Source organism: Mustela nivalis (assembly GCF_964662115.1).
Source record: "Mustela nivalis genome assembly, chromosome: 19".
Lineage (NCBI taxonomy): Eukaryota > Metazoa > Chordata > Mammalia > Carnivora > Mustelidae > Mustela > Mustela nivalis.
The window spans coordinates 33,142,331-33,170,201 of NC_139038.1; the positions used below are offsets into that span (position 1 = coordinate 33,142,331).

Below are 27,871 nucleotides of genomic sequence, written 5' to 3' on the forward strand. Positions count from 1 at the left end.
CTAGTCGTTTCCAAAGAGCTCCTGGCGACTCTGTACAAGCCAAGGTTGAGGACCACTTGCCTAGCTGAATGGCTCTCATGGGGCTGCTCCCTAGGCTTGCAAGGTGAGGTTAAAACAATGCAAATGCTGGTGCCCTTCTCCTGTGCTCCTAGCCTAACTGGCTGGGACACGGTAAAGAAGGAGGTGGTTTAGAAGATGCTCGGCAGTGGAATCTTCTAGCAGCCACAGCGGAGAAGCATTGAGCAGGGCACAAATGCCATGTAGAAAGGGAGCTGAATTAGTCTCCTGCAGCTTTTGCTTTTCTCTGCAACTTCCATTTGCCTACCCACCGTGCTGCCCTCTCGGGCAAACTCGCTGTGTGGCTGCTGAGCCTGAAACCACAAACACTATACATGGCTCAGAAACGGTCCCTTCTAGTTTCTGGAGGCCTGCTGAGAGAACGGACACTAAGCCTCCTTTTTGAAAGCGAAGCTGGTTTCTGATGGCCACACTACCGTGCTCTGTATCTGCTTCCTCCCCTGCTCCTCTTCTCTTAGCACCTGGCATGGAAAACTCAAGAGCCTCTTTGCTGGGTCTTCCCACTTTCCTTCTGAGTCTATACCTAATCCTCTTTACCATTTTTTTTTTCCACCTGGAATTTTTCCTATTTTTGAGCCCTCTCTGGACTGCAGAATTTCTCAAACTTCCCTGAAGACAAGACTCAGCTAGACTGCTTGTTAAAAATCCATACATGTCTGGGTTTCAGCCCAGACTGCCTGAAACAGAACTTTTGGGAGAGAGGTCTGATCACCGGTACATTTTGGCCAGAACCTAGGCCCAGTGACTGACCAGCTCTGGGGTCCCCATTCACACCGTCCTAAGTGTTCAAATCTACCTGGGACCATGATTCTGTCCATGAGCACCAGCCATGGACAGAATCATGGTCCCAGGTAGTTTGTACCGTGGGGGAATTGGGGAACGTTGCTGAGAAATCTCCTGCAAGTTCATTCCCATTTTCATTTCAGAGCCCCGACTTTTCCCAGGAAGACTGTTGGACAAGGGGAGGCTTGATGGGAGCGAAGAGGATTACTAATTTAAGAAAAATAATAAAATGGTTGATTACTGTGCACACGGGAGAAGGCTATATTTGTCTGGACTCTTTGCAATGTCGATGCCAAGGAGCCACTGGCCTGATGTCAATGGAGTATTTACCTATGATGGGTGGCTGCTGAGCCTTGTATCTACGCATTAAATGATTTAATTTTCCTGACCACCCATCTTCCTACCCCAGTCTTCACAGAGGAGGTGGCAAAGGAACAGCAAGAAGCACACACAAACCGGTAAGTAGTGGAGATCAACCATGGTTGGGTTGTCTCAAGACCCAACTCCTATTTACTCGCTAATATTGGGCTCAGGGGAGCCCGCATAGGGGTAACGGGTTGGCCATGGAGGGTCATGTCTCTGCAGAGGGACTTCCTGATACCGTTCTGAACCTTCTATTCCTCCCAGACAAAATAACACAGCATTTGGATTCCCCTTCGAGTATGATGTTAATTGAGGCTTGAGAGAGATAATTATATTCTGCTTTAACAACTTGGGATGTGGAATGGCATGGGCCATGGTCTTTCTCTCTCTTTTCATTCTATTACCAGACTTCATTATGTTTTACGACGGTTTTCATAGACCAGCCATCTAGACTCCGCATCTGACTCAGCTGGTGGTGCATTTAAATTAGTCCTGTGACCTGCCGTGTCATCCTTACGTCCCAGTTTTCTTCTTAGGCTGAATCTCATCTCTCTGCAATTTTCTTTCTTCTAAAAATTACCCACGGCTGAATTCCAAGAGACAAATGAAAAGAGTAGCCAGCCAGTATTGCTGGAGGGAATGAGGGAAGCTGGCTATGGAGACAGAGTAAAACCTGCGGTACAGGCGGGGGCCGAGAGAGGACAGACAGGGAATATTCTCCTGCTGGAGAACACCAGTTTTAAGTTTCACTGTTAAATATTCTGGTGGCTTCTCATTCGGTGGCCTCTTAACTCTCTTATGTCACTATGGCTACACGAAACTCGGGGTGGATATCAGGCATGGTAAGTTTCTTCTTGGGTCCAATGCTATGAGTATTGAAGCTAGCACGCGCACACACACACACACACCAACATGTGATTAACCACCACCAACGCCACCCCCCCCACCCCCACCCAAGGCTAGCTAGTAAAAAATCCCTAGAGCCTTATAAGTTGCTCTTCTGGTCTGGCAGGTGGCAGTCAAGATGCCCCACAATGGCAGTGGCACAAAATCAAATTAATCCTATCTGTAGATTCTGGGGGTGCCTAAGAGTTTCTCAACCATGACTGCTTGTTACAAATCAACTACTATATGTGTGTGTGTGTACTATATGTGTGTGTGTGTGTGTGTGGACACGGACACACACACACACACACACCCACACACACACACACATATATATATATTTATGTGAAATACTAAAGACCAAGTCCATTTCCCAGTCTTTTAAATCTGAACCCTTCCAGAGTGGTTCCCAGGCCTGGGTATGCCCAAGAAACCACTTTGGTGGTCCTAACGCATCAGCCAGCACCGAGAACTCATATTTGTCTGTGTGAGTATTTCTTTGAACTCACATGCCCTGGCTCTGCAGGAAAGAGAGCGGTGTCTTCTGGTTTTTCAATTAAACTATACTAGTATTGACTGTCATGGTTTTCAATGATCAATACTTTAATTTTTGGAAATTACCTTATATTAATGATATATATTATTTAATCTATTACTTATACTTATTAATTTTTTATGACTGTGTTTTCCAGGATGCTTCGCTTTAGACACGGGGCAATAGGGCGGAAATGCACACTTACTGGGGAATCTCGCCGGGATGTGTTAAGAAGCTGCTGGAAGGGTCCTAGGGAATCCCGCCAGGAATGTTTTCTGAATAGTCAGATGTCACATGCAGAAATAAGGTGCTTCTATTACAATCGCTCTTGCCAGCTTTACTAAATAGTTTGCTGGTCTTGTTCATTCAATCCTCAGATGGTTTGCTACCTCCCAGGCACCCAGCTACCCCACAGGGACAGGACATTGTGCTCCTGCCTTTTAAATCACTGTGGAACGTCTGTCCTGGCCTTGGCTACCTGGAAGCTCATGGCCTAACTTATATTTCAGTTTTATTGCCGAGAAAGTGGGACTTATTTACTTGGGATCAGTATTTTCATTCTCTCTCCCTTTATCACTCGGTTCTAAAAACTCAAGAATTATAAAAAGCCCATTCCAATTCATATTTCCTCCTGCCCTGTGGTTATTTTTTTTTAAAGGATTTTATTTACTTATTGGACAGTGAGAGACACAGCGAGAGAGAGAGAGAGAGAGAGAGAGAGAGAGAGAAAGCGAGTGAGCACAAGCAAGGGGAGTGGGAGAGGGAGAAGCAGGCTTCCCGCCGAGCAGGGAGCCCAATGTGGGGCTCGATCCCAGGACCCTGGGATCATGACCAGAGCTGAAGGCAGACACCTAACAATTGAGCCACCCAGGCACCCCTCTATTTCTATTTTAGTTTTGAATTAGGTGTACTTCGAGAGGCTGTGGCAAACTGTAGCATGAGATGGGGTATAAACAAACCAACCAGCAAGCAAATGAGCTATAGAATCCTCTGAAAGAAGAAACTATAGAAATGCTTTCCTGATCCTTTTTGTCTTACATCCTTTAGCATATTTTATTTCATTTCATTTAGCCTCAGTTGCTCTTCCTAACACTGTGTATATATATTTTTTTAAAATTATGTTTAACTGGGAAAGGAGAGAAGTGCTCTGAATCTATCCCTGATTTGAATATTTGGATATTTCTATCCAAAGCTTCTGGGTTTCAGAAATTCAAACCCAAGTGCATCTGCAGTCCCTTTGAGAGCAGTCCACTTCTGCAACTTTCGTTTTTCCAACCTTGAACAAGCTCCACGGCTCCACTTTTTTTTCTCAGCTAAAACCAGAACTAATGGTGAGCCTGGAAGGCCTGCCCTGTTGCCTTCCTGGGCCTCAGTTTCTTCATCTGGAAAATGGGAACAAACACAGCACAGGGTCCTCTAGATTTGTTTTTTCTTTTTGCATTTTGATGAGAACATGAATATGATAAGGCTTTATCTGGGGTGAAATTGCCATTTATTTTTTTGGCTACGTGTACTCCTAAAGGATAGTCATCTTCCCTCCCCCAGAGAGAGAAGGCATTTGTGTTTTTAAGTGCTGGACTTCCAGGGTTTTAGGCCAAGAGGGGGAGAGTCAAGAGCCTTTTTGAGGTTACAAGTCCTATCAGAGAGAGCCGGGGGCCTCTTGAAAGATAAAATCCCACCTCAGGTTTGGTTGGGCAGAGTGAAGACGGGCACAGAGGAGCCCCTCATGAGAATGAGTTTCTGATGCAGTTAGAAATGGGTCTGGCCTGTCGTAGGAACAGCTGCTTGTGATCTCTTCGGGAAGCAGCTCTTGTACAGGGGAAAGGAATCCCCGGCTTGTGGAGGCCCATGGGGGATTGGGGTGGGGTGGGGAGCACGGGGTGTCCAGGCTGAAGCTCTGGAGGCTACAGAGACCACACTGAGGGGGTCTGTGCCCATATAGGAGTTACAGGCAAAACAAAGTTAGTGTGATGGTGGAAAGGACCAGAACCTTACAGATCCCCGGGGGATTCCTATAACCCATGACCACACCAGGCATTAGATTTCTCACCAGTGGCCTTGGTAAGACAGCAACACAGGCATATTTGGTTTAACATTTTGAAAAGTAATTCTCTGCAGAGCAACTGGTTGTACAGAAATCTACAGCCTTGGAGGTACAGGGGCTGGGTTTGTGAGGGGAAGAGCTCCTCTACCGACAGGAAAGATAGACTATTTGACCTCATGATTCCCAGTTGCTTCTTCAGAAAAAAATTTTTTCCCCCAAACTATTTTTCATCCAGTTTTACTGAGGTAAGTTCCACAAATAAAAACTGAACATAACTGGATTGAACAATGTGCTTTTTTGGAGCTGTAAAAAGTGATGACTTGATACACAAATACATTGTGAAATGATCACCACAATCAAGGTAATTAACATATCCCTCACTTCATACAGTCACCTTCCTTTGCAGGTGGTGAGAATACCTAATTCTACTCTCAGCAAATTTCAAGTCTCCCTCCTTTAAAACTTCTAGAAGTCAACATTCCAATACAAAACAAATCAAAACAAAAACTCATCTCTGGCCAAAACTGATTCTAAGTCAGAAAACCTGCTTCCACAGGAGCAAAACAAAATATGCCTGTAGTTTAGCGATGTTGGTAATAGTAATGGTAACAGTTATATTATCCAGAGTGTCACGTAGTGTCCAGCTACTCAAGGAGATTTCTGCTCATGGTCACCATTAATTCAGTAACAACCCAATGAGGCAGGCATCACTCATTAGCCCCACTTTAAAGATGAGGTAGTTGGGATCAAACAGGTCAGTTAGCCTGCCTGTATTATCTCTGTAGTAAGTTAATTTTGCTGAGTAAGTTAAGTAAGTTTGCTTGTAGTAAGTTAGTTTGTTAAATCTAAGTCTCTGGTCATATTCTATAGAACAGCAGATATTTGTTGCTGCATCAAAGTACGTAGAGTGATCGTAAAAGACTTTGCCTCACATCTGGACCAGAGCAATGACAGGTTGTGGGCAGCTGAGCGAGACATGGCTCCCCAGAAATGTTAGTGTTATGGGGGTCCTAGAGGTTGCCCAGTCTAAAGGCGACACCCAGTTTCAAGTGGATTTAATTTTATTTGCTTCCTCTTGCCTGTGTACAGTCAGTGCTTTCAACTAATACTATATGCTTGAAAATATGTCCATCAACAGCTGAGTAAGAGAACCCCATGAATTTTCACCACCTCCTTTAATTGCGAAGGAATGTTCAGTTTCCTCTCCTTCTGACTGTAATTGGTATCATTGTCTTCATTTAGCAGATGAAGAAACTGAGGCTCCGGAAAGCTGAGACAGACCTGATGGTACTATTCCAGATTATGTTTTACGTTCATGTGGGTCTGTTATGCGATCAATGAGAAAATGCTAGTGAGAAATCTCATTACACCTTGGTCTTTGGGGGAAAGAAAACGACTGATGGTGGCCCTAGAGGAGTTGGGGGGGGAAACGTTCCCATAAGACAGATTACGAGGGCCCTGCAACTATTGGAGGTTCTTACTTTCTCACTGAGGAAGAGAAAGCAGAGAGAGGCTTAGAAACCAATAATTGGCTAAGACAGATTCTCCTACACCCTGCCAGGTTCATGGAGTGTCAACATTAGTTACTGAATATTGGGGTGGGATTGAATGTTGCTCTCCATGGTGCTGCTTCTCAGATGTCATACGCACCACCCAGGGGTCTCGAAGGTGTAGATTTGATACAACAGGACTGGGGTGGGCTTGAGAATCTGAATTGCTTACAAGCTCCCTGGGAGGTCCACACAGGTGGTCCGGGAACCGTGCTCTGCAGAGCAAGGCGCTCAGAACCCTCACAATGGACCACTCCAATCTTGAGATTTCAGAACAGACTCAGGCAATCACTCTTTCCCTGTCCTTTGTTCTAAGTTTGACATGGAGAAATTGAAGAAAATAATCCAAAGACTTAAAGAGAAATGGTCCACCATTCTGGGAAAGCCGTGAGGCTGACCGTGTCCAGGACACAGGTTTAACCTGCCCCCATGCCCACTCCCTGAGCTCACTGTCCACTAGCTCAAGGTAGTCTGCACACCCTCTAACTACACAGACATGGGGAGGAAAATAAGCCCCTTGTCTTTGAATGCAGTCTAAAGTTTTAAATGACAAAAGGGGACCACGAACAGAGTCGGGGATTGATGGTATGATCAAAGTATCCAACAGTCATGGTCTTCTTTGTGAAGGGATTCCACGCCTGTGAGCGTGGTAGGAAGCGCTGATCCAGATTACCAGATGCTGGGTGTATTTCTATAAGCTCAGGGCCAAAGCATTTCCATTTTAGGATAATTAAGGGGAAGGGTGTTTAGCTTTGATTATATCTCATCCCCCCACAATCTATTGATCTGTTGGAACACTCACACATCCTAATGCAGCATGTATCAGCCCAGGAACAAAATTCATGAGTTAGTTCCTCCTTACCAGAGGTTCTCTCAACCTTTCATCTCCAAACTATCATCCAATTCCTGAAAATGGTCCCTACTCTATGTGTGTGTGTGTGTGTGTGTGGTGTGTGTGTGTGAATTAAATAAGAAATACACTATGGTTTTGAGTAGAATTTAATTCTAGGGGAATCAATCACTGTGATTCATGAGAAGTCATTTGTTTCTGTCCAGTGACTGCCCAGAGGTACGTACCGCATTTAGACATGGAAATAACGTAGAGGCCGCCGTTAAAAAAAAATTGGTTCTACTGGAAAGGAATGTGAACTTCTCTTCATAGATACAGGGTCAGAACTTCTTTTGCTAACTTAGAAGTAAATACTGGATAATTTTAGTGAAAAATTACCTCACCCCAAAAGCATAAAGACTTAAAAAAAAAAAAGGCAAAAAAGGGAGGCATCTTCAATATAGGTCATAGTCACGCACTAAGGTTGTATTGTGTATCTGTTCCCTTCTCCTTGACGGGGACGCTGCCTTCCAAGAGGAGAGCACTGAATATGCCGTGTAAATGGTCCCTCCAGGGGCCTCCATCTGCTCCTTCTCATCGGAGGCCTCTGACCTGCCTCTAGAAAGCATCGGGCTTTCTCACCTGCCTGAAACCCTTCACAGCTGAAGGACCCTAATGGTGCTACTTACAGGATGGGTTTCATTTGCTTCTTTGTGGCCTATCAAGTCAATGATCTGCAGCCCGAGAAGTGTGTAATTAGGCCATGACATGACCAAAGGACTTGTTCCATCTTGTCTCGTCACTGGCAAAAGTGTCTACCCACATGGCTATGACAGCTATGGTCTACTGGGTTTGGAATTTCCTTTAATGTCTCCCCAAGTCCTTGCTGGTCCAGTCTGTTGACTATTACAGTCTTGGTACCCTTTTTTAACAGCTTCAATTACATACATGTTCATCCAAGAGCGCATAACAGTTGTTAGGAAGCCATTATAGATTATGGACCAAAGGCAATTAGTTCTCAAAACCAAAATTTGTGCACTTTTTCTTTAAATGTGTGTGTGTGGGGGGGCACATGTCTGTAAATTAAAAATAAGAGAAATTCAGGAAATCTACCAGTAACAGCCATGTTTCTTTTTGACACTGGGAGCTTTGTGTCCATAAATAAACACGAGTTTAAAAAAATCATATCAATGCCACCATCAAGAACTATACGTCCTCTCCTTCGCGATTTCAGAACCATCTCAATTGTTACCAAATATAATCATTGTTGATCTGCATGGCAGGTTGTCAGAAAACATAATTAACTTTTTTTTGGTGAATGCCGACTGGGAACTATTTGATCTATAGGGACAATAGATAAATTACCGGTGGGTTTGAGAGCAGGAAATTCAAGTCCCTTTTTCATCACTAAGCCATGTCTTAGCTAGGACTGCTTGAGGCTGCAAACATGCCTTGATTGGACTTTGTTAACAATAGCAGAAGAAGGAAGAGACAGCACAGGAAACTGGGCTCACAGTACCATCCTCGGACGTCCCAGAGCACATGGAGAATCCACCTGAGGGGACCACACATGTCCTGCTTCTTTCTGGGACAGTCCAGTAGAAACCTGTTGTCCCAGACTCGTCGATAACAACAGTGCGTCCCTTCTCTGTCTCGAGACATTCTGGATAATCACTTCTAGGGTCACCCTGACGACCCTGCTTGTCTCATCAGGTTGTTCCAAGTTTTACATGGTACCTGACACACAGGGACACTACCGAAAAAAAGTGACTTCAAAAATAGAAATCTACATGGTGAAAAGGAAAAAAAAAAAAAAAAAGTGGCAGGGAAGGTACTAGAGGTCTGCTTACTTCCAGGAAAGCTGACACATCAAAATCCGAACACCAGAGAACGGACAGATTGGCAGGCTCATGTAGCCCCTCCCCCCAAGTAACTTTGTATTTAACAAACAGAAACAAAGCAAAACAAAACAAACTACCCCTGCAACTCCCTGCCTTAAAAAGAATTTGATTCGCATATACAACTACCTACCAAGTTTTTAAAGACTTGTCCACACCACACCCAGCTGAGCAGATCTGGTCACTGTTCTTCCTAAACTCTTTGAGTGCCTCTAGAATCTATTAAGGATATAACATATTCAAACCCCTGAATTTCAGAGATTCAGGTGGAACTGATGTAACCTAGAGATTTCTGGTTTCCTCAATGCTCATGCCTGCCGTCCAGATTCAAAGCTCTGACGGTAATACATGAAAGTAAACACAGGTACACTTCGTGTAGTGCCTTTCAGGTGCCACATCTTTCACAGCTACAGTCTCAGTACTTCCAAAACACCCTGTAATGTGGAATCCATATGCCCCTAAGAGATGAACTGACGGTATGCCAAGAAATTACTTCTTTATGAGATTACTCCAGTAAGATGCCACAGAGCCTTGAAATTCAGGGCACAGACTTGAGCTCTCAGACTGAGCCAAAAAAACTTGCTCAGCTCTACCGAGCTCAGCTCCCCAAGCTGTAAAATGAAGGGGCAACATCCACTGTCCAGCACCGGTGCAATGGACAGCTCAACAGCACGGCATCTGAGGGGCAGATTAGCACAGTGCACAACGCGGCTGGTGGAACTTTGCAGACCACGATTGTGTAACCATCGTCATAGACGACAATCTGAGTCCAAGACTGCACACCTCCTACAGCACACTTCGGGAAGTCTTAGTAAGATTTGCTAATACTCAAGTCCTCCACTTTCATCTCATGAACATGGTGACAGGAGTGCTGTCCTGTATACTGCGAGTTCTATTAAGAAATTTGTTTTCACCTGGGGTGTGTGCCTTGTAACGGGAAACTCGCAGGCAACATAGGTTTCTTTCTAGTTACCCTAAAGTTGCCTGGAATAATTAGCTTCAGTCTCTCCTCCTGAGGGGAGCCTGACTCACAGAACACAACTCCCAAATGAATCAGTTAAGAAAGTGAACTTTAAACCAAAAAGAACAAGCATATAAATAAAAATAAGAATACACTACATACTTTTATATATATCTATAAATATAAATGTAATATGTTATATATATTATATATATATATTGTATATATATATGTATATGTATATGTATATATACAATATATATATATATATTCTTTTTTCTTTTTCCTCCAAAGTGGTGTTCTAATTTAAAAAGCTGGACGTGCTTTCCTAGCACTGGGGTACAGGATGTAAACAAAGACATTAATGACTCATTTCTGCTACATTTCTTTTACAAGTTGACACAGTGTTTTTTCAAATTGCAGAACCTGGGAGAACTCATCAGGGCATCTGAAAATAGCAGAAAAGATAAAGAGCTGAAACCAGGAACCACCTTAAGAAGGCTGCATCAACAAAGGTCCAGAGACATAATTGAGGCTTCCTGCAGTGATCTGACTCCACAGAATCGAATCCAAACCGACCACCTTCTGACCCCAGATCTTGTCTCAGCTGGGAGATGCCACGCACGGGACAGAGACACTTCTGTCTGCTCTGAGCCTCCATGAACCGAGCCCTCAGCTCCTTACTCAACTGAGAACCACCGTCTTGGCCTCGCTCCTCACCGAGGCTTAGAATGCACTCACTCTATTTTTCAATGGTGGATTTCTCAGAGAAAATAACTGAAAATGTAAATGAAAGATAATAGGGAAGCTACCACACCGTTGCCAGCTTTTGTTTTGCCAACTAAGAACACTAAAAGCAAAATTGAAAGAAAAAAGAAAACCAACAACAGGCCCCTGGCTGGCTCAGTCCTTTAAGCATCCAACTCTTGCTCTCAGGTCTTGAGTTCAGGGTTGTGAGTTCAAGCCCCAAGTTGGGCTCCAGGCCCAGCATGGAGCCTACTTAAAAAAAAAAAAAAGAAGAAGAAAGAAAGAAACCAAAACAAAGCTACCATGCTGCCATCCCTTCCTAAAAGAAAAGCTCTTTTCATAGCATCTGAGAAAAAAGCCTGGCTAAAGTCTGAGGGCTCCGAAGACCAGGGAGCTCAAAACCTGCTCACATTATGCGGCTGGGTCCTTCTCCTGTTCCAGCGACCCTGTAAACAGGTCATCAGAAAGAGTCACCAGGTCTTGAACTGGCCTTGGGAGACAGGGCTTTAACCAAAGCCCCAGGATGCGATCTCCGAGATCTCGCCCAGCACACATCACAAAGAATGAGCGCTGATTCTTCACCCGAAAACAGTTTCAACCCTGTTGAACCTGGTTCAGACAGCAGGGCTGGGGAAAACACGGATACTTCCCTCCTCTGCACTGTCTACCCTCATTAAGGGATCTGCGTTATCCACAGAAGCAGCTTTCTGTATTCTATGCCACAGCAAGAAAAAGTAAGATTTTTAAGTCCCTGAAGTACAACAGTACTTTTTAAATTAACCTTTCTACCAAAAAACCCCCCCAAAATAAAAAACCAAAAAACAAACCCAAAAAGCAAAAAAATAAAAACAAAAACAAAACAAAATTAAAAACAAACAAACGAACAAAAAAACCTTCCAATGGTAAATTAAATGTTCCATTCAGGATGTTCATGTGCTCTATAAGCTGACAAGCCCTCAATCTTTAGTCTGTATCATTTGATAAGGACTCCAGATACAATGCTACCTCTTTTTAAATGGAATTACTAGCCTTCTTTTAATGACGGCATTTCTCTATTATTTAATCTGAATCCAGGAAGTCAAGAGTCTTAAAATAGATAGGGAGTCCCTGCATTACATGGAAATCAACACAAATTCTTTTACTTTTTCATTTTGGAAAAAGGAAAACTAAGGTTTTATGTAAACAGTTCCGTTCTCTATCTTTAGTTCTAGAGCCTACACTTAGGATAAAATGTGACGAGAAGGCAGAGAAATGTTTCTCCCCTCCTTCTTCCTACCTTCCTTCCTTCCTCCCTCTCTCTTTCCTCTTTCTCTTTGTTCTTTTGCTCTCTCTTCCCATTCACCCTCCCACACAACCATGTGTCCAGTCACCCACCTATGTACGTACGCGTCTATGTTTTTATCTCAGTCACCTTTATACATTTAAATTGGAGTAGACCCAATTCTCCATGACCTCAGACACATGCCTCCTGAGTTGTAAGAAAGAACTGCTCATCTATTGGTCTCTGAAATAGAAACTTTTATTCACAGGTTATGACTGTCACATTTAAAAAAATGTTCTAGTGTGGGGCTTATGACTCCCTGAATTTAGTAAGTCCTGACCTCTGTGTAATAAGATTTACCTAGAGGCTCTTAGGAGTCCTTTGTGAGGGCCTGAGGCACGGGGATGTGTGTGTGTGTGTCTGTGTACATGCTTCTCTTAGCATATGTGTATGTATATATAGACACACAACATACACACACACATATACAAGTATATCTCTATATTCCAAACACAGAGAACAAGATAACTGATACTAGGGCATTTTCCTTGAGTTTCTATTAATTTGAGCTATGAAATTGCCAATATTCTACCATTTTGTCAAAAAATAGCAAGGTTACGTGATACAGTCTAATACGTTTCCGATGAAATGTTAAGGTCTCAAAAAAAAAATGAACAAAAAAGGTAGAAAATAAAACAAAGAAACAAAACCTTGTTGCTTGTTGTCTCTTTTGCTCAGTCTAGGGGCAACTGTGCAGCCTGTCTGTCCAAAGTTCCTGACGTTGGGGGGTCTTGAAAGGAAATGCAGGTCTCATGTGCGAGAGGAAATGGGCCCTGGGAGCCGTCAGCACAACAGGATCATTATGAAACTGCCAAGCGAACCACCCCATATTACTTTCTTCTCTAGCTGCTGGAATCTGGCTCCCCTCTGCCCTAACGTGAGGGACATTCTCATGCACTGGTTGTTAGGAGATGTTAGAAGGTTCAGCAAGCAGGACAAGCATGACAGATGTCTGCCTTTCTGGAGAGAGAACATTTTCATCAAAGCTGTATATACATCATACATACACCCCCAAAATATTTGTGGCACAAGTCACTGAACAGGGAATGTCCCCTCCCGCTCCACCTCCTGGTTCGGCTGTTCACAGATGCATCCACAACCAAGTCATGAAACACAACGAAACCAAGAGCCAGTCCGGAAAGAGAAGGCTGCCCCAGGCTTAATTCAAGCAAGCCATTCACCGAGCTCATGTGATGGTGGACCTGTCGAATCCAGAACGCATCACGGACACATCAGCAACACCAAGTGCATGCAATGACCAGATGACCGTCGGCCCCACTGCCATGCTTTGAACGGTTCAAGCTCAGAAAACAATCCCCTTGGAGAGTCTGGACCGTGGGCTTTCCCTCAGTCAAAGGGAGGTTAAAAATGAAGATCTGGTGAAGTCAGGTGCTTTACACACATTTCCTAAATGCCAAGGAGAGATGTTTGCCTATTCTCATTAAATCTGTCAGGGAAACTATCAAATTACCTAGTCCGGGCAGGTCTCTTGCTTTGGGGGAAATCTTTGCCCACACCAGATGGTCTTCATTCTGGAGGTCAGCATTCAGCAACTCTGAGGGTGCTCCCAGATAATCAGCATGTGATCATTTAACCAAGAAGATGATGGGGAGGGAGTTGCGAGGTGTCCATCAAGGACCTTCTGGACAGTCCTGAGGTTACTGGAGTTCAATATTTTCCAAAGGTCCTTGACTCTTTAATTTGATGAGGACTTAATTTGTGCTGATAAAAGGTAAAATTCTATCAACTGGGGACACCAAGCTTCTCTTGCTTTCTACACTGCTGAAGAGCAAATCTCATGGCTACAAGTGAAGTTAGTGGCTGTTCCTCTTTTCGTCCTGTTGATAACCAGTGAGTGTTACCAAAACGCTCTCAATTCCTGCCAATTTTGTTTCCTGTTCTGAAGGAGTTTCTTTGGGTTAAGAAGTTTTATTTCTCTTTGTCATCCTGTTTGTCTTCTAGACGAGAAGAACCCAGAATCTATCATGGCTAATACTAAGGTGGGCTCATGTAAAAATAAATTATTGCACAACTGCCCTGAGATAGTCTAGAAACTTGGCATCTTTCATCCAGATTCAAAAGCTATTCTGATAATTTCACGTTCTCCCCAAGTATGTGTCTTCTACCAAAGGGACAGGTCTTCCTTCTTCTCACTTGCTTACTGGACATAGGAAGGACCACCATGTCATAAATATGCTTTATAAATTGTACCAGAAATATCATTTTAAAGATTGTTTTCTGGTGATTTGCCTATTACTGCATTTACCTCAGTGCAATAATCCCATATGGGGCGAGTGTCTTGCTTCTAATCAAATTAAAGAGGGCTGGTAATCAATTTCCACAGCAGCCAAGAAGACCCAACGTACAAATTTCTTTCATAAACAGCAAGAGGCCAATTACATGGACAAGAGTATATTTACTTGGTTTCTTCCACGGAAACGATTATACTAACTTGGGAATTGTAGACTCATTCAAGATTTGCCAAGCCAACAATGAGGGCAATTTTCGGTAGGACACACTGCCAATGAGAAGTCTCAATAATGTTAAAATAACAGATTCTATACACACATTTGTACAGGGTGACCCCCAATGCAGCAACACTTTAACTTAATTTTCAAATGAATGCCAATAGAGATGGCCAGATTCTCAAGCAATTCTATTTAAGAATACTATTAAATATTGTTTATTTTTTTAAAAGTATCTAGATGGGTCTTATTGAAGAAAGCAATTTAAATTATATCTTTATTATTAACCTTTTTCCAACTTGGGGGAAGATGCATTTATGCTGAGAAGCAAGATAAAAATCCAAAGAAATAAATCCGTTTAAGATTCTTATAATTATACAGCAGGCTAAAGTCACTATGATTATAATTATATACAAAGTGGGTGTTTGAGAATTTAGCATCTAGAGATATTTTCATAAAAATAATTAAGGGTTGTAGATGAACCACATTACAATTGATACTTTGCGAATCTTCAGTGTGCAGAGTTTAATAGCATTAGGACTTCTCATTTGTAGAATGAGCTCTAGGATTTCAAGATTGCCATCAGTCTTATGAGCTTTATTGACCCTCTCTCGTTTCCTAATCCAGTGTCCAAGTGTACTGAAGACAGGAACGTACATAAAAGCACATTTTGCGTCTTGGCAAGAGGATGTGGGGTAAGTGGATAATTTATGTATTTAGAACTGCATCTTAACAAATGTTTGGATTTCTTTGGAGGCTCTGTCCAGCCTCGAGAACCTGTTAGGGCTGTTTATAAGGAAACGGTAATACTATCTACATGCAACCGGATAGCCGATCTCACTTCTATCTTGCCCAAGAGCCATTGCAAACAAGTGTATGCATGGGGTTTTCCAAGTGCCGTTTTTTGGGGGGTTCAGTTGTTGATGTTGCTTTCTTCTACCTCGGAAGAAATCTGCAGCTACGTCGAGCTAACGACCCATCTCGTGGGAAATGGAATGGAGCCGCAGAGAAAGCACACACCGCAGCACACCGGGAGAGGATCTAAGTCACAACAGGCCAGGGAGGAAGGAGCACCAGTGTCCGCTGACACTTCCGACTCGGGGGTCAAGTACACCGCCTGCTTACCTGTCTGACCCAGCATGCCTCAGCCACACATGCAAATCGTTACCGTCACTGTTTTATCCATGAGACGTATTTTTAAATTAAAAGAGTCATTACCAAAAATAAGCACCCTCAATGACATTTGTACATGCAGAGCCTCTGAACATTCACATTTATGTCCTCAGAAAACAGAGCCAACGGGTAGCATTCAAATATGGAAACGCACTTTTTTTTTTTTTTTTTTGCCTCCCTCCCCCCCCACCTCAGGCACCTACACGAAAATAGCTGTGGCTTGCCATTTCAGAAACCAAGTCATCTGTCAAGCCTGGGCAAGGGGTAACGGAGCTCCTCCCCACCCCCTGGCCCCCACTCCCGCCATCCAATCTGACTTCTGCATTTCTTAGTCCCTCTCTGTCCCCCTTCCACTGCCAGTCTTAACATGAGGTGCGCGTTACAAATACACCTGGTTTATCTTAGTAGGTCTGGACACGGGGCCCTGCTGGATAGAGTGAACCTCCTTAGGAACGCCAGGTACATCTCCCCCATTCCTTCGTGTTGGATCCAAAAAAAAAAAAAGAGGTAACAGAAGGAATGCTTTACTGGGTGTGGAAAAAAAAAAAAAAAGAAAAAAGAAAAAACAAGGGAAGCGGGTGACTGAAGTGGAGGAAAACCTGCTGGCTCTTCTGGTGTTCGTCCTAGGAGCTAGAGACCATGGCTGCTGCTTACACGGAAGACCGTGGGAAGGCTGTGCGGGGACAGTTTGTGTGTGCATGCAAGGTACGCTGTCGCAGGGATTGAGAGAGATCGGAAAAGCAACTACACGGGCACAAAACACAGCATTTTGGGTCTTAGCAGAGAGGGCGAGAGTTTAGGATGGTCTAGGCTTGATGATTCATTCTGTCTCTACGTGGCACTGTTTGCCTTCACCCTGGGCCCTGATTTGGGGGTGCTGCCTCCCCAGCAGTCATGCATGCGCACCAGAACCAGACGAGAATCTTGTTTCCCACCAGCTAAGTTCATTTCCAGGTAGTTGTCAAGCGGGAGGAGGGAGACTCTTACCTGTCACTGTAGGCAGCGGCAGCGGCAGGGGTCGGCTGGGCGTAGCGGTATGCGGCATAACCACCCTGAAACGCAAGGAGAAATCTGACTCAGGAGTGCAGACGAGGCGAACTCAGGGGCGCCCAACCGTGAGGCCGCACCAGAACAGCAGTAACCCACATCTACCAGTCTAACGTGGAGGTTAATGAAAGCTTAGTACCAAAGCAGAAGTACCAAACACACTGGAGAGACAGGGGCTTGGCTACCAACCCCAGCTGGATGTTAAAGGTTAGCGGTTGTAAGCGTTTCCCAGAGGAGGAACCCAGACACCCTTCTAAAGAGACGTACCTAGATGGTTAATGGTGACTGTGTTGGGGTGGGTAGGGTTACGGGGGATTCTCTAAACACTCTGTATACTTTGCTGAACTTTCCAGATTTTCAAAAATGATTATGCTTTGCCTTTCCTTATTAGCCACTAACTTACATCTTATTCAAACTCCCCTCGATGACTTCCTTAAAAATCCAACATAGGTTGAGCTAATGCCCTCCTGTCTTACATTGCTATTTCTTAAAAAAAAAAAAACAAAACAAAAAAACAAAAAAAAAAACCCACTTTGATGGAAAGTTTATTAGTCATCTCTCGCCTATGTAGCTATTCAACCACTGAAGCAATTAAAGAAGGCTGTGTTTCGCTTTCTAAGTGTTGCATAATTATTTTTTTAAAAAATGGAATGGTGAATACTTGTTAAAAATTCTGTCTTTTCCGCTAAAGATATCACACTGGTGCAGATAGGGAATTTGTTTGGTGCAGAAAATATGATAAAGCTTTCCAATTTGTAAATAAAATCATTAAGAGAGGGGGTGAAAAAAAACCTGAAAAAAATAATTAACATTTAGTTCCATGTACCAGTTACTGCAATTGTTCAATTAAGCAGAGGACAAGCAAATGGTCATATTCGAAAGGAATTGTGTTCAGCGGAGCATTGATTATCAAACTGTGAAAATAACCGAGCTTCTTGCTCAGCAGACCACAGCGATACATCAACCACTGTCGACTGCTTTCAGCACAATTAACAAACAGGATCCAGTCTCTACCCATAACACCGGGGATGCCTGGGTTCTAATTAGAATTCACCATCCCACAATCCTCTGAGGCAACAGTTCTCACCCTTACCATAAAAGGGGCAACTCTGAACAGACTGATGGGTTCGAGGATACCCCTCCCCCCAACAGCCAAGCTACTCCTGTGTCGCAGAGAATCTAACAACAAAATCAGGAGTGAGGGGTATGTTATGCTGCTTAGCTTTGTGCCTAGGGGACAGCCCAGTGGTAAGATAAGGACACGGATGCTGTAAAGAGCAGCTTTTGAAATGTGGATGTCGTCTCAGTAATTTATCTCTTCCCTCTTCTAACTTTTAGAATAGATTTCCCATGATTTACATAGTGATTCAAAAAATCTAGTTTGTCCTTAAAGAAATTTGTCCTTTGGTTCAGCCCTGGAGGCACAATCCAAGACACCCAATCATTTGGAGTCATTTGGAGGCAGTATTAAAAAAAAAAAAAAAAAAAAAAAGAGGTCTTAGCCAGACACCACCTGGTGCTCCAAACACCATGTTCTCTAATTAGGAATGGGGAAACTCATTAAATGTGCTGAGGAGTTGTGAAACCAAAGCGGTTGTCACACCAGCACCAAGCTCAAGATACAGAATGATGGGCTGAGGGGAAATTAGGTCACCAGATTTCTGGAGTCATTCTTTTTATCTGCTTGTCCATCTCCTAGGCTTTCCTGATGCGTCCAGACAGACACAGGTGTGCAGGTGTGTGTATTAAACCGTGAGGTAGGCAGGGAGGAGCTGGAGTTGGCTCAAGGATTGCTAGGAGGTGCTAAGTGTCACCAGCCGAAAGCCTGGATGGCAAAAAAAAAAAAAAAAAAAGGAGTGGGGTAGTGTGTGTGTGTGTGTGTGTGTGTGTTTCTTCGAGAGTAGAAAGCAAAAGCCACTGAGAAGGTATTTGCATCAAAGGCCATTAAATCAGTCATGATTTGGTGACTGTGAATTTGGTTCCAGCAAAGAATGGATGTGTGTGCAGCTGGGACTCCTCTGCCCGGCAGGCATGCTTGACCATGGCGCCTTGGGAAGAACCCATTGTCTCCATTATTTTCATGAGACCTGCCCATTTAAAATAAGTGTGTGTTTCTACGCGAGACAGGCCCCAATGGTCAATGCCCTGACAACAACCTGGTCTTGGGTATTTAGGAATCTGTTCACCAGCATTCCCTATTTAAGACTCAAGGTCATAGTTGTCCAAGGTCTGTGGAGCCAAAGGAGAGACTGTGACCTTGAGCAGTAGGCTCCTTCCTGTCCAGTGGGTATGCTGGTGGTGATGGCAATGTTCTGCCCCTGAGCTGTCCAACACAGTCATCACTGGTCCTTGAGTGACTACTGAACTCTTGAAATGTTGGCTGGTGAAACAAACTGCAATTTTTAATCTGTCTGGTTTGAGTTAATTTGACTTTCCCCATCAAGGGTCATGTGGAGCTGACAGTTTCAGTATTGGACAGTATTTCAGACCCAGACAGGTCTAAGAGATCCCTCAAATAGGTCATCAGCACAGAAAGAAAAGGGTCAGAGGCCTTGACACCACCATGTGCACGGTCTTCTTTTGCGATTTTTCTTCTGTATGAATCCATATTAGGGGAATAACAGAGTTGTGTATTAACTCTGTGTATGTGTGCATACACTGTAAAATGATCAAAAAATACAAATTGCTTTAATTTGCCTTTCTAACAGGTGACTCTAATCAATTTTATTGCTCCCTATTTTGCAGCTCGCTGAGCATAGCCACAGCTCCTGCAAGGTTCTGTGCTAATGTCTGAAAAAGGAGCGCTCCCTTCCATTTGCTGGTACCAAACCATGTTCATGTGCAAACCGGTCTTCCTGACCTTAGGACAGAAATGCATCCTTGACCATTAGATTTTTTTTTCCCCACCACCAAACCAAATGCAAGCACCACATGGTTCTGTGCTCCCTACTCATAAAATATACTCATTTTACACATAGTGGGCAGCAAGCTATAAATGAGAACTTATATAAAATGTAACTCTTGAAAGGCCATTATGAATTCCCCCCGCCCACCTCTGCCACCATCACCAGAAGTGGCCTTGAAGATCCCGACTCGATATTGTCGGAAACCTTGCCTTTGCTAGCGGGCCTCTGGAGGTTGGGGCAAGTTAGTGATGGGGGACCTCTAATGGTTCTCCAACAAAGTATTTCTAAAAATGCACTTCACGGGATACTAACAATGGAAGGAAAAGGAACTTTCTGTGACCAAATAGGTTTGGGAAATGCCAAATTAAATTAAATGAAACTGGCTACTTCATCTGTGGAGCTTTCTAAAACAATATTGATGAGTGCTGTGGACCCTCAGTGCATCTCAGAGTCCTTTAGCAAGGGAAATCACATTTTTTTACTTTAGAGCATACTTTTGGGAAAAGATGTTCTAATAGCCAAATGACTTAGGAAGAGGTGAAATGTTTGGTGCTGGTGGGGACATGGGGGATAGGTAGTACTGTAGTGTGTGTGTGTGTTGCTTCCGCCTAACTGTATAAGTAGCAAAGGGCTTAATCCTAGACAGCAGCCTCCTTGTTTCTGAGGATACCCAAAGATCTCACTTCGTGCAATCTACAAGGTGGGTTAGTATATACTGGTACATACACATTTTACTAAAACAACAGTTAGAAGAACATTTGGAAAATGAAACGCTTAAACATAAATAGTCACTCCCTAATTTATCTGCATCATACATTTGGCTGTTTTTGGAGTGTGGCAAGGAAAACCAGCTTTCCTGAAACCTAAAAATAAAAGTTGATCTTGGGAATTCAAATTATTTTTTTCTCTCCTCAATCCAAGGACCCCCCGTCTTGTACTGGATTTCTCTTTACAATTTGATTAATTCTCATGGTTAAAAGAGAATGTACTTTCTTAACTGACTTAACATAGAACAGAAATGGGAACCGCATGTTACAGGGAAATCCATGTACTAAAACTCCCACTGATGATTCTTAGTTTTACATTCGTCTTTCATTTTACTTGACAGTTTTAATGTTCGTTGGGACAGCTACACTCCAATAGATGTGTTGCTCTTTTTTCTTCCTACAAATTGGTTCATTTGGGGGTTGCTTCAGCAGTGAGTAATAGGGTTGAAAGCTACAGCAATGGGTATGCGATAAATTTTATAAGAAGCTACAATGAAACCAGGGAAAGTTACGTTAGCGATGTTGACCCTCGATGCAAGATGAATACATTTTCTGTTTAACCATTCCAGTTAACTCCAGGAACCTACTACAAAGTTACCGAGACAGCTGATACAATGAAACCTTGCAAGTCTTTTCACTGAGTTTATATTAATTGGGGATAGATGCATTTTAAGCCAGGAAATGTATAGCCATGTCAGAATCTCCATTTTGATATACTCCTGATCTAGCAAACAGGGGAATCTGAGGGTACGCATCTCTATTCTAGAAGCATTCACATCGAAACTGGAAAATTCAGTTAAGTCTTTCCTCCTTCTATGTTAGAGAACATCTCCCCTCCCCAGAATCGTCTTGTTAGTAGGATTCACAGCAAACCCACAATCATAGTGATGAGGTTTTCCACCAGTCGGGATTTCATACCTGCAGCAATTTATTGCCATACACAGGCTCTTGATACACTACTCTATAAGGAAACAGAAATGTAATGTTTTCAATGCAAAAATGAAATAAATAAAAGAAAATGCATAAGTCAGACAGAAATTCCAGAGCAATTCATTTACAAGTTTGCTTGTCTTTTGTCCCTGAGATCCGAGAATGACCCATCGAAACAAGAGGAGGAGGTTTTAGCTGCAGAGCTCCATAACCCAGAGAATTCAGAATGAGCAGGTGAGGATCTAACCCTACTGACTGTGTTTGTGCCACAACCTGTGTTTAGTTTTAGAGAAGAAAAAAGGATACTTTCATGGCTTCTTATCCTTCTAAGCATAATGCAACAGTTCAAATTAACTACTTCAAATTTCTCTATTTCATGATTAGAGTAATCTGGAATACCGGAGGATTTAGCTTTGATGCCTAATTATTGGGGCAGTTAAGACTGTATCAATACCTTTGTTTTTAAAAATTGAATAGAGTCACAACAGAGAGTGCAACTGAATTTCGTGAATGAATGAATTACACTGAGCTACCAAAGCTGCTTTCAATATATATGATGGGAAAAACTGTGTGTGTACATGTGTCTAGAGAAGGTGCTGACATATCTATCTATCGACCTATCTATCTATCATCTATCTATCTAACGTGGACATGCCACAACCTCATTCCAATCCAATACCAATAAAATCTCAAGTAGAACCCCTTGGATAGGATGCAATTTTTGGATGTGAGAGTTTTGGGGGGCAAGCCTAATCTTTCTTGTGAGTAGTTCTAGTTTAAAGTGAAATGTTTCAGTTCTAGGGCAGAGATCGAGATGGTAGAACACCGTAAGAGATTTAGGAACCCGCCTTATAAAGGGGTGTGTGTGTGTGTGTGTGTGTGTGTGTGTTACTCTTCACTTGGTCTTAGATTTAATAAATTTAAGCCTGTGGACCTATGACTGTCAAAATTCTAGGCCTCTCTCCCTCTCTCCCATTGCTTATTGGAAAGTTTCAAGTCAAGATACTGTTCCCCATGACCCACCTATTCCATTATCCTCTCCATTATGCTCTGATTTCTCATCTTCCTCCTTTCCTTTCACTGCATTTCTGAGTCTGGCTCAGTGAGGGCAACAAGGTTGCCCTGTTGGCTCTGGGCTTAAGCACTGAATGAAGCCAGATCACGCAGGCTGACCCCTGTGTCAACGAATGTTTCTGGACTAAACATTTCATCTCTTTTCCAAAGCCAAGTTTCCCCTCTGAAAACAAAATTGGAGGTCATGGGTGGAGGCAACTCCTCCCCTCTGGGGGTCCGAGGGGGAGGCCAGGCAGGAAGGGCTGACCTTCTTGTCCCACACAGTAATGCTTAACTCCTTGGTGGGCGGCTGCCCCCGTGGAGACTGACTGACCTCCTCATCTTAGCGGACTCGTAGTCAACTCCCATTGAAAGTCGGGTCCTAGGAATAAGGACTTGGGTTTATTTGGAGAGGTTCTGTGTTGCCCTAACAGAATTTAAAAATCATGAGAACAGGCACTGGAGTCTCATGGAGACGTACCAGCCTCGTGGCTACACGGATGGGTGGAAAGCTTAGCGCTTTCTCACGAAAAGGGAACCCGGTTAACATTTCTATCCTCAATCAGTGGTCCTCTCTGTCTGCCTTCTCCCCACCTGTTCTCTCTTCTCTTCTTCCCATCACTCGCTCACCCCAGTTTCCACTCAGTACCTTCTTTTTAAATAGCTCTATTATAATGGCCTTATTTCCATTTTCAATAGTTATCTCTTGATCCAATGCCATTGGGAAGACAAACGTTGGACTAAATGGACTTAAGCCACATTTACTCTCAGCTCTGTGGCCATTCTGGTCTCATGAGTTCCATACTTTCACCCCCAAACAGTGCAGATTGCTTTGTAGGCCCAGGAGACTTGGTCCTTCCACTCCAACTTTTCAAACAGGTTGTCAAGCCCATGGATCACTACTACTATATTTTTTTTCTTTACCTTGACTCACTTTCTCTTGAAAAACAACAACAACAACAACAAACATTTCAATGTGCACCACTGAATAATCATGGTGAACTTGCTGATTTGATAGGCTAGTTGTGTAAGCTGAATTCCTATCTTTTGAAATAAAAGTGTGTGTGTGTGTGTGTGTGTGTGTGTAGCATGTCCTTGGGTGGAAAGGACCCAGGTAATGACCTTTTATGCTGCCAACCTTCCTGGCTTCGAAACCTGCTACATCCTCTCTACTAAGTGACCATCCACACTGGGCCTGAGTATGCCCCCTGTGACCAGAGTCAGAGCTTCCCCTGCAGGTCCTTCAAACCCTATGTGCTCTGTTGGGACTGAGAAATGCTCAAGGGCTCCAACATCAGGTGGGGAAGGGACAGAGAGTAGGGGTGGAGGCCGTGGTCTGGTGCGTGTGCTGGGACAGCTTCTGAGGGGGGTAGCGCTTGAGTAGGAAGACCTAGAGGGTGGCCTGCCTGTGCCGTCCTTAGCAGTGACTGAAGTAGCTCACTACTCGACCCAGTAAAGTTAAAATCAAAGAGGACACTTAAACCTATTAGAGGTGACCGTATGTCTATCACATGTCCCAGGACCTCTCAGGACTGCCCTCACCCTATTTATTATGCTCGGTTTTAATGGGATTAAAGGAGCAAGCCAGAAACTTTCTTTAAATAAGAGAGAACCTCACAAGATTTTCCTCTGAACCTTGTTACTCATCATTTCTTTAAGAAACGGTGCCCTAGGGACAGTACCAGTCATCAGAACAGACCAGTACTGAAAGGGAGGCAGGGGAGGTAGGTTGAAAAAGCACATTCCAGAGTGTAAGGTGCTTCTAGCCAAGAGGAATCCTGCTCCATAAACTTCAGAGTGCAGGAAATATTCGTAGTCTTTCTTTCCCTGAAATGGACATAAGGCCATTGATGACCCCTTGTTTGGCTGCCGTAACAGGTGGTCTAGTCTGTCACTGTGCCCCACAGACACACACCAGGCTTGCCATCTTACATGGAGCAAAATAATCAGGACGGTTTGCAAGGTCTAAGTTGTCTCCTTGGAAAGATGACAGACACAAGTGCTGGGTTGACAAGCCTCCAAGTCATTTCAGTAAGTGCTTCTGAACCCTGACTGCCTATTTGGAAACATCCCCTGAAAATCTTATTGTCATTTAATATGAACAAAGGGAAAATAATAATAATAATAATATATATATATATATATATATATATATATATATATATATACACACACATATATTTGTTGTTGTTGTTGTTGTTGTTTGAAGAGTGGCCTGCAAAGAACGAGAGAAACGGTCTTCTAAACCTTGACACCGGGAAGCGGAGCATCACAGAATCAAGAAAGGCCGCCCCCGGACAGAATCCCTGCACGCACCGCCTAGACACCTGCGCGAGCTACGCCCCTGCGTCCAGCAGGCTCAGTGCAGAGATGACGACTCGGGGTGGGGGGGAAACAAAACCCACTAAAGGAATTTAAATAAAGACTTTTTTTGTAGCTTTTCTCCTTGAACGGAATTGATCTTCCTGCCTTATTCTGGAAGCCCCTCCTGCAGGTCTCGGCTCCCTCCACTTGCTCTGCTCTCAGGGATCTCCCTTGTAGGTTCTAGCGCCGACCCGCACAGACACAGCTGCCCACTCCTCTTCCTGGCGCTTCCTTTCCCCATGTCCGTGATCCGACAGACTCTCCCTTTGGGCAGCTCCTCCTTCCTGCTACTCAGAGATCTAGGAGGCAGCAAAAGGCACCCAAGGGGGAGATCCGTAGAACGGCACAAATTAATAATTCAACCAGTTGCTCTCAGTTCACAAATAAAGAAACTGAGGCACACAGAGAGGCAGATGCTCAATAAACAGTCGCTATCTCTGTTTTCAGCGAGGCTTACCAACATACACTCCCCTACTCCCACTGGTGGGTGTGATGGAGAGAGTTTTTTGGTTTTGGGTGTTTGGGGTTTTTTTTGTTTGTTTGTTTGTTTGTTTGTTTGTTTTTGTTAGATTGCTTCCCGCCCCCATTTTTCATCTCTTCTCGTCTCCCTATTTCCCAAATTTAAAAAAAAAAAAAAAGGCCCTAAGAAAGCCCACAAGGTGTGCTCTACCTAGAGGCTACCTTGGGGAGGGGGCAGACTGACGTAGGGTTCTTTGGGTTTCCAAAGATGTGAATGGGCTCGAGACGTCCAGCCCGTCTGCCTCTCTATTTATAATAGTATGCATTGAAAGTTGTTTTTTTTTTTTTAAAGATTTTATTTATTTATTTGACAGAGAGAGATCACAAGTAGGCAGAGAGGCAGGCAGAGAGAGAGGAAGGGAAGCAGGCCCCCTGCTGAGCAGAGAGCCTGATGTGGGACTTGATCCCAGGACCCTGAGATCATGACCTGAGCCGAAGGCAGCGGCTTAACCCACTGAGCCACCCAGGCGCCCCAAAAGTTGTTTGTTTTTTAAAGAGGATATTTGGAGGCATGGATTAAGCTACATAAGAAATAAGAAATTCATTGTTTACTGGGTGCAGGATGTTTGTTCCTTTCATTTTGGGGGGAAAAGCCCTCAAAAAACTAGCCCACCGATTATAATAAGTGTATCTGGTACAATGATAACAGAACTCAACTATATGCATCATTGATGAAGATTAACACTGTGTCTCAAATTTGTGATTGAAACTCAAAAGGAAGAAAATTAATAGTGTCTTTCCCATTTTCTAGTAAATGCTATCAATTTGGTCAGAAGTATGATTTTATTTTTGTTACCTAGTTTATACGATGACAAATAGGATTCCAGTGAACTTATCTGAGGTCACTTGTAACAAAAAAGTATATGATTTAAAAAACAGCCCCTGGCCCTGCCCATATTTTAAGCTGCATTTACGCCAGGTTATGTTCCTAACATTGTAACTAATATCACAATGTAGGAGAAAAAAATGTCTCTAGATCCACTGAGGTATTGGGGTCCCACTGAGAACCACCCGACTCTTTTCTGAAAGCAAAAAGTCTAAAAAGGCGGTACCATTTAATGAACAATTCTAAATTCAACAAACACTTCTTTTTTTTTTCAACAAACACTTCTAAGCCCGGTAATGGTTTGGGCGGGAAATGGAAAGAATAAGGAAGAAAATAGGGTTTCGTGGTCAAGCTGGCATACATCTTGTTAGAGATGCTTCTGGCTAAAATCATCCAGAGGGAGTGGGAGGGGTTCTTTCTAGAGCTATTACTATGAACAAGTGAACGCATTAACGGGACAGCAACCAAAAAAGAAAAGCCGCCATGAAAATATCTTTTAACCCTCTATGGCTGGTAACTCCAGCTTTTATCCCAAATATTATACTGCAAGCACACGGACCATACTGAAAACTTTCGAGCGATTTTTTTTTGAAGGGGGGGGGGGTCGGAGGACAGTCTTTAATTTGACACCAGAGAAACGCCATATCTTTTCAGGGGGCATGTCTTCTGAAGTGAATGAAGGAACTAGTGCCACCCCATAGCAGCCGTGGTGGCCACCGGAAAAGGTCTTCTGCCCTGCGGATCCGCCCCGGGGATCCTGTCCCACAGACCGCGAAGAGGAAACTGGCAGCAAACTTGTAAACAGAATGACTCCGGGAGGAAACAGGGGTGGCATGCACAGTAGTAAGTACTTACATAAATGTCTGCACCATAAAATCCATCCTGGTAAACAACACTGCAAGAGCACACACACAAAGAGAAACATCCGTATTAGTGCATTTCCCCATGCAGACACACCAACCCCCGCACTGGCGAAGTTAGTCTGGTCAACGGGATCCGAAACACAGGAACCGAGGAGAAGTTTTCACATTGGCTAAGGAGGTTGGAGACAACAGTTCTCTGTCAGCCCGAGAAAATTCGGCCGGCGTTCGGTGCTGGCCCAGAATCAGGCCGTGGTGGCACGCTGGACACCGGACTCCCCACTCTTCCACGAAGGGGTGTGGAAATGCAAGAGCGAGAGCAGTTTAAGTGGCCGAGACAGACAGGAGGGTCAGAGTTTGCATTCAGTCCGATCGCAGAGCTCCCGCAGGGGTCTGAGAAGATCACCTGTTTAAACTGTTAGATCGATAAAGGGGAGGGGGAGGGGGGCAGACTGCTGCATTTTCAGTACGCGTGGGAGCTGAAGGATTTTAGGAGATCCGGACGGCCCGGATGATTCCAGAACAGTTCTTCTACAGTCTCCCACCCTACAGTCTTATATTTGGTAATTCTGGGTGCCACTTTTTTGTGGCAAATGTAGGAAAATATCTCTGATTCTATGTGTGTGTGAGCATGTGTGCACATGTGTGCAGGAAAATATGTGTTTGTATGTGTGGGTGGATGTGGGTGTCTGTAACACGTGCGTGTGTGAAGATGGACATATATGGTGTAAAAGGTGTGCAGTGGCATGTTTGCACATGTGTGCACATACATGTGCTCTAGTGTGTACATGTATACACATACGTGTACTTTGTGTATGTTTTTCTAAAATATATCCAGGCCGAGCAAGCCCCACATTATGACTGAACAGCCCTGGCCTCACTGTGGCTCTCCTGTCACCATCCAAACTGTCATTCCGGAAAGAAAGGACTTCACAGGAGGCGGAAAATCTCCTGGACTTTTCCAGAG

At 43.7% G+C, this 27,871-nt stretch overlaps 1 protein-coding gene across 35 annotated transcripts in view; it reads right to left on the bottom strand.

Annotated features, from left to right (window-relative positions):
• The window catches only part of RBFOX1 (RNA binding fox-1 homolog 1), a 1,569,090-nt gene that overhangs the window by 21,833 nt on the left and 1,519,386 nt on the right, over positions 1-27,871 (bottom strand). For all 35 annotated transcript variants that reach the window (XM_082713149.1, XM_082713148.1, XM_082713127.1 and 32 more), the window contains 2 exons: positions 26,900-26,939; positions 16,620-16,684 (listed from right to left, as the gene is read on the bottom strand). In XM_082713149.1, the coding sequence (XP_082569275.1) occupies positions 16,620-16,684; positions 26,900-26,939 (105 nt within the window). The remainder of the gene's footprint in view (positions 1-16,619; positions 16,685-26,899; positions 26,940-27,871) is intronic.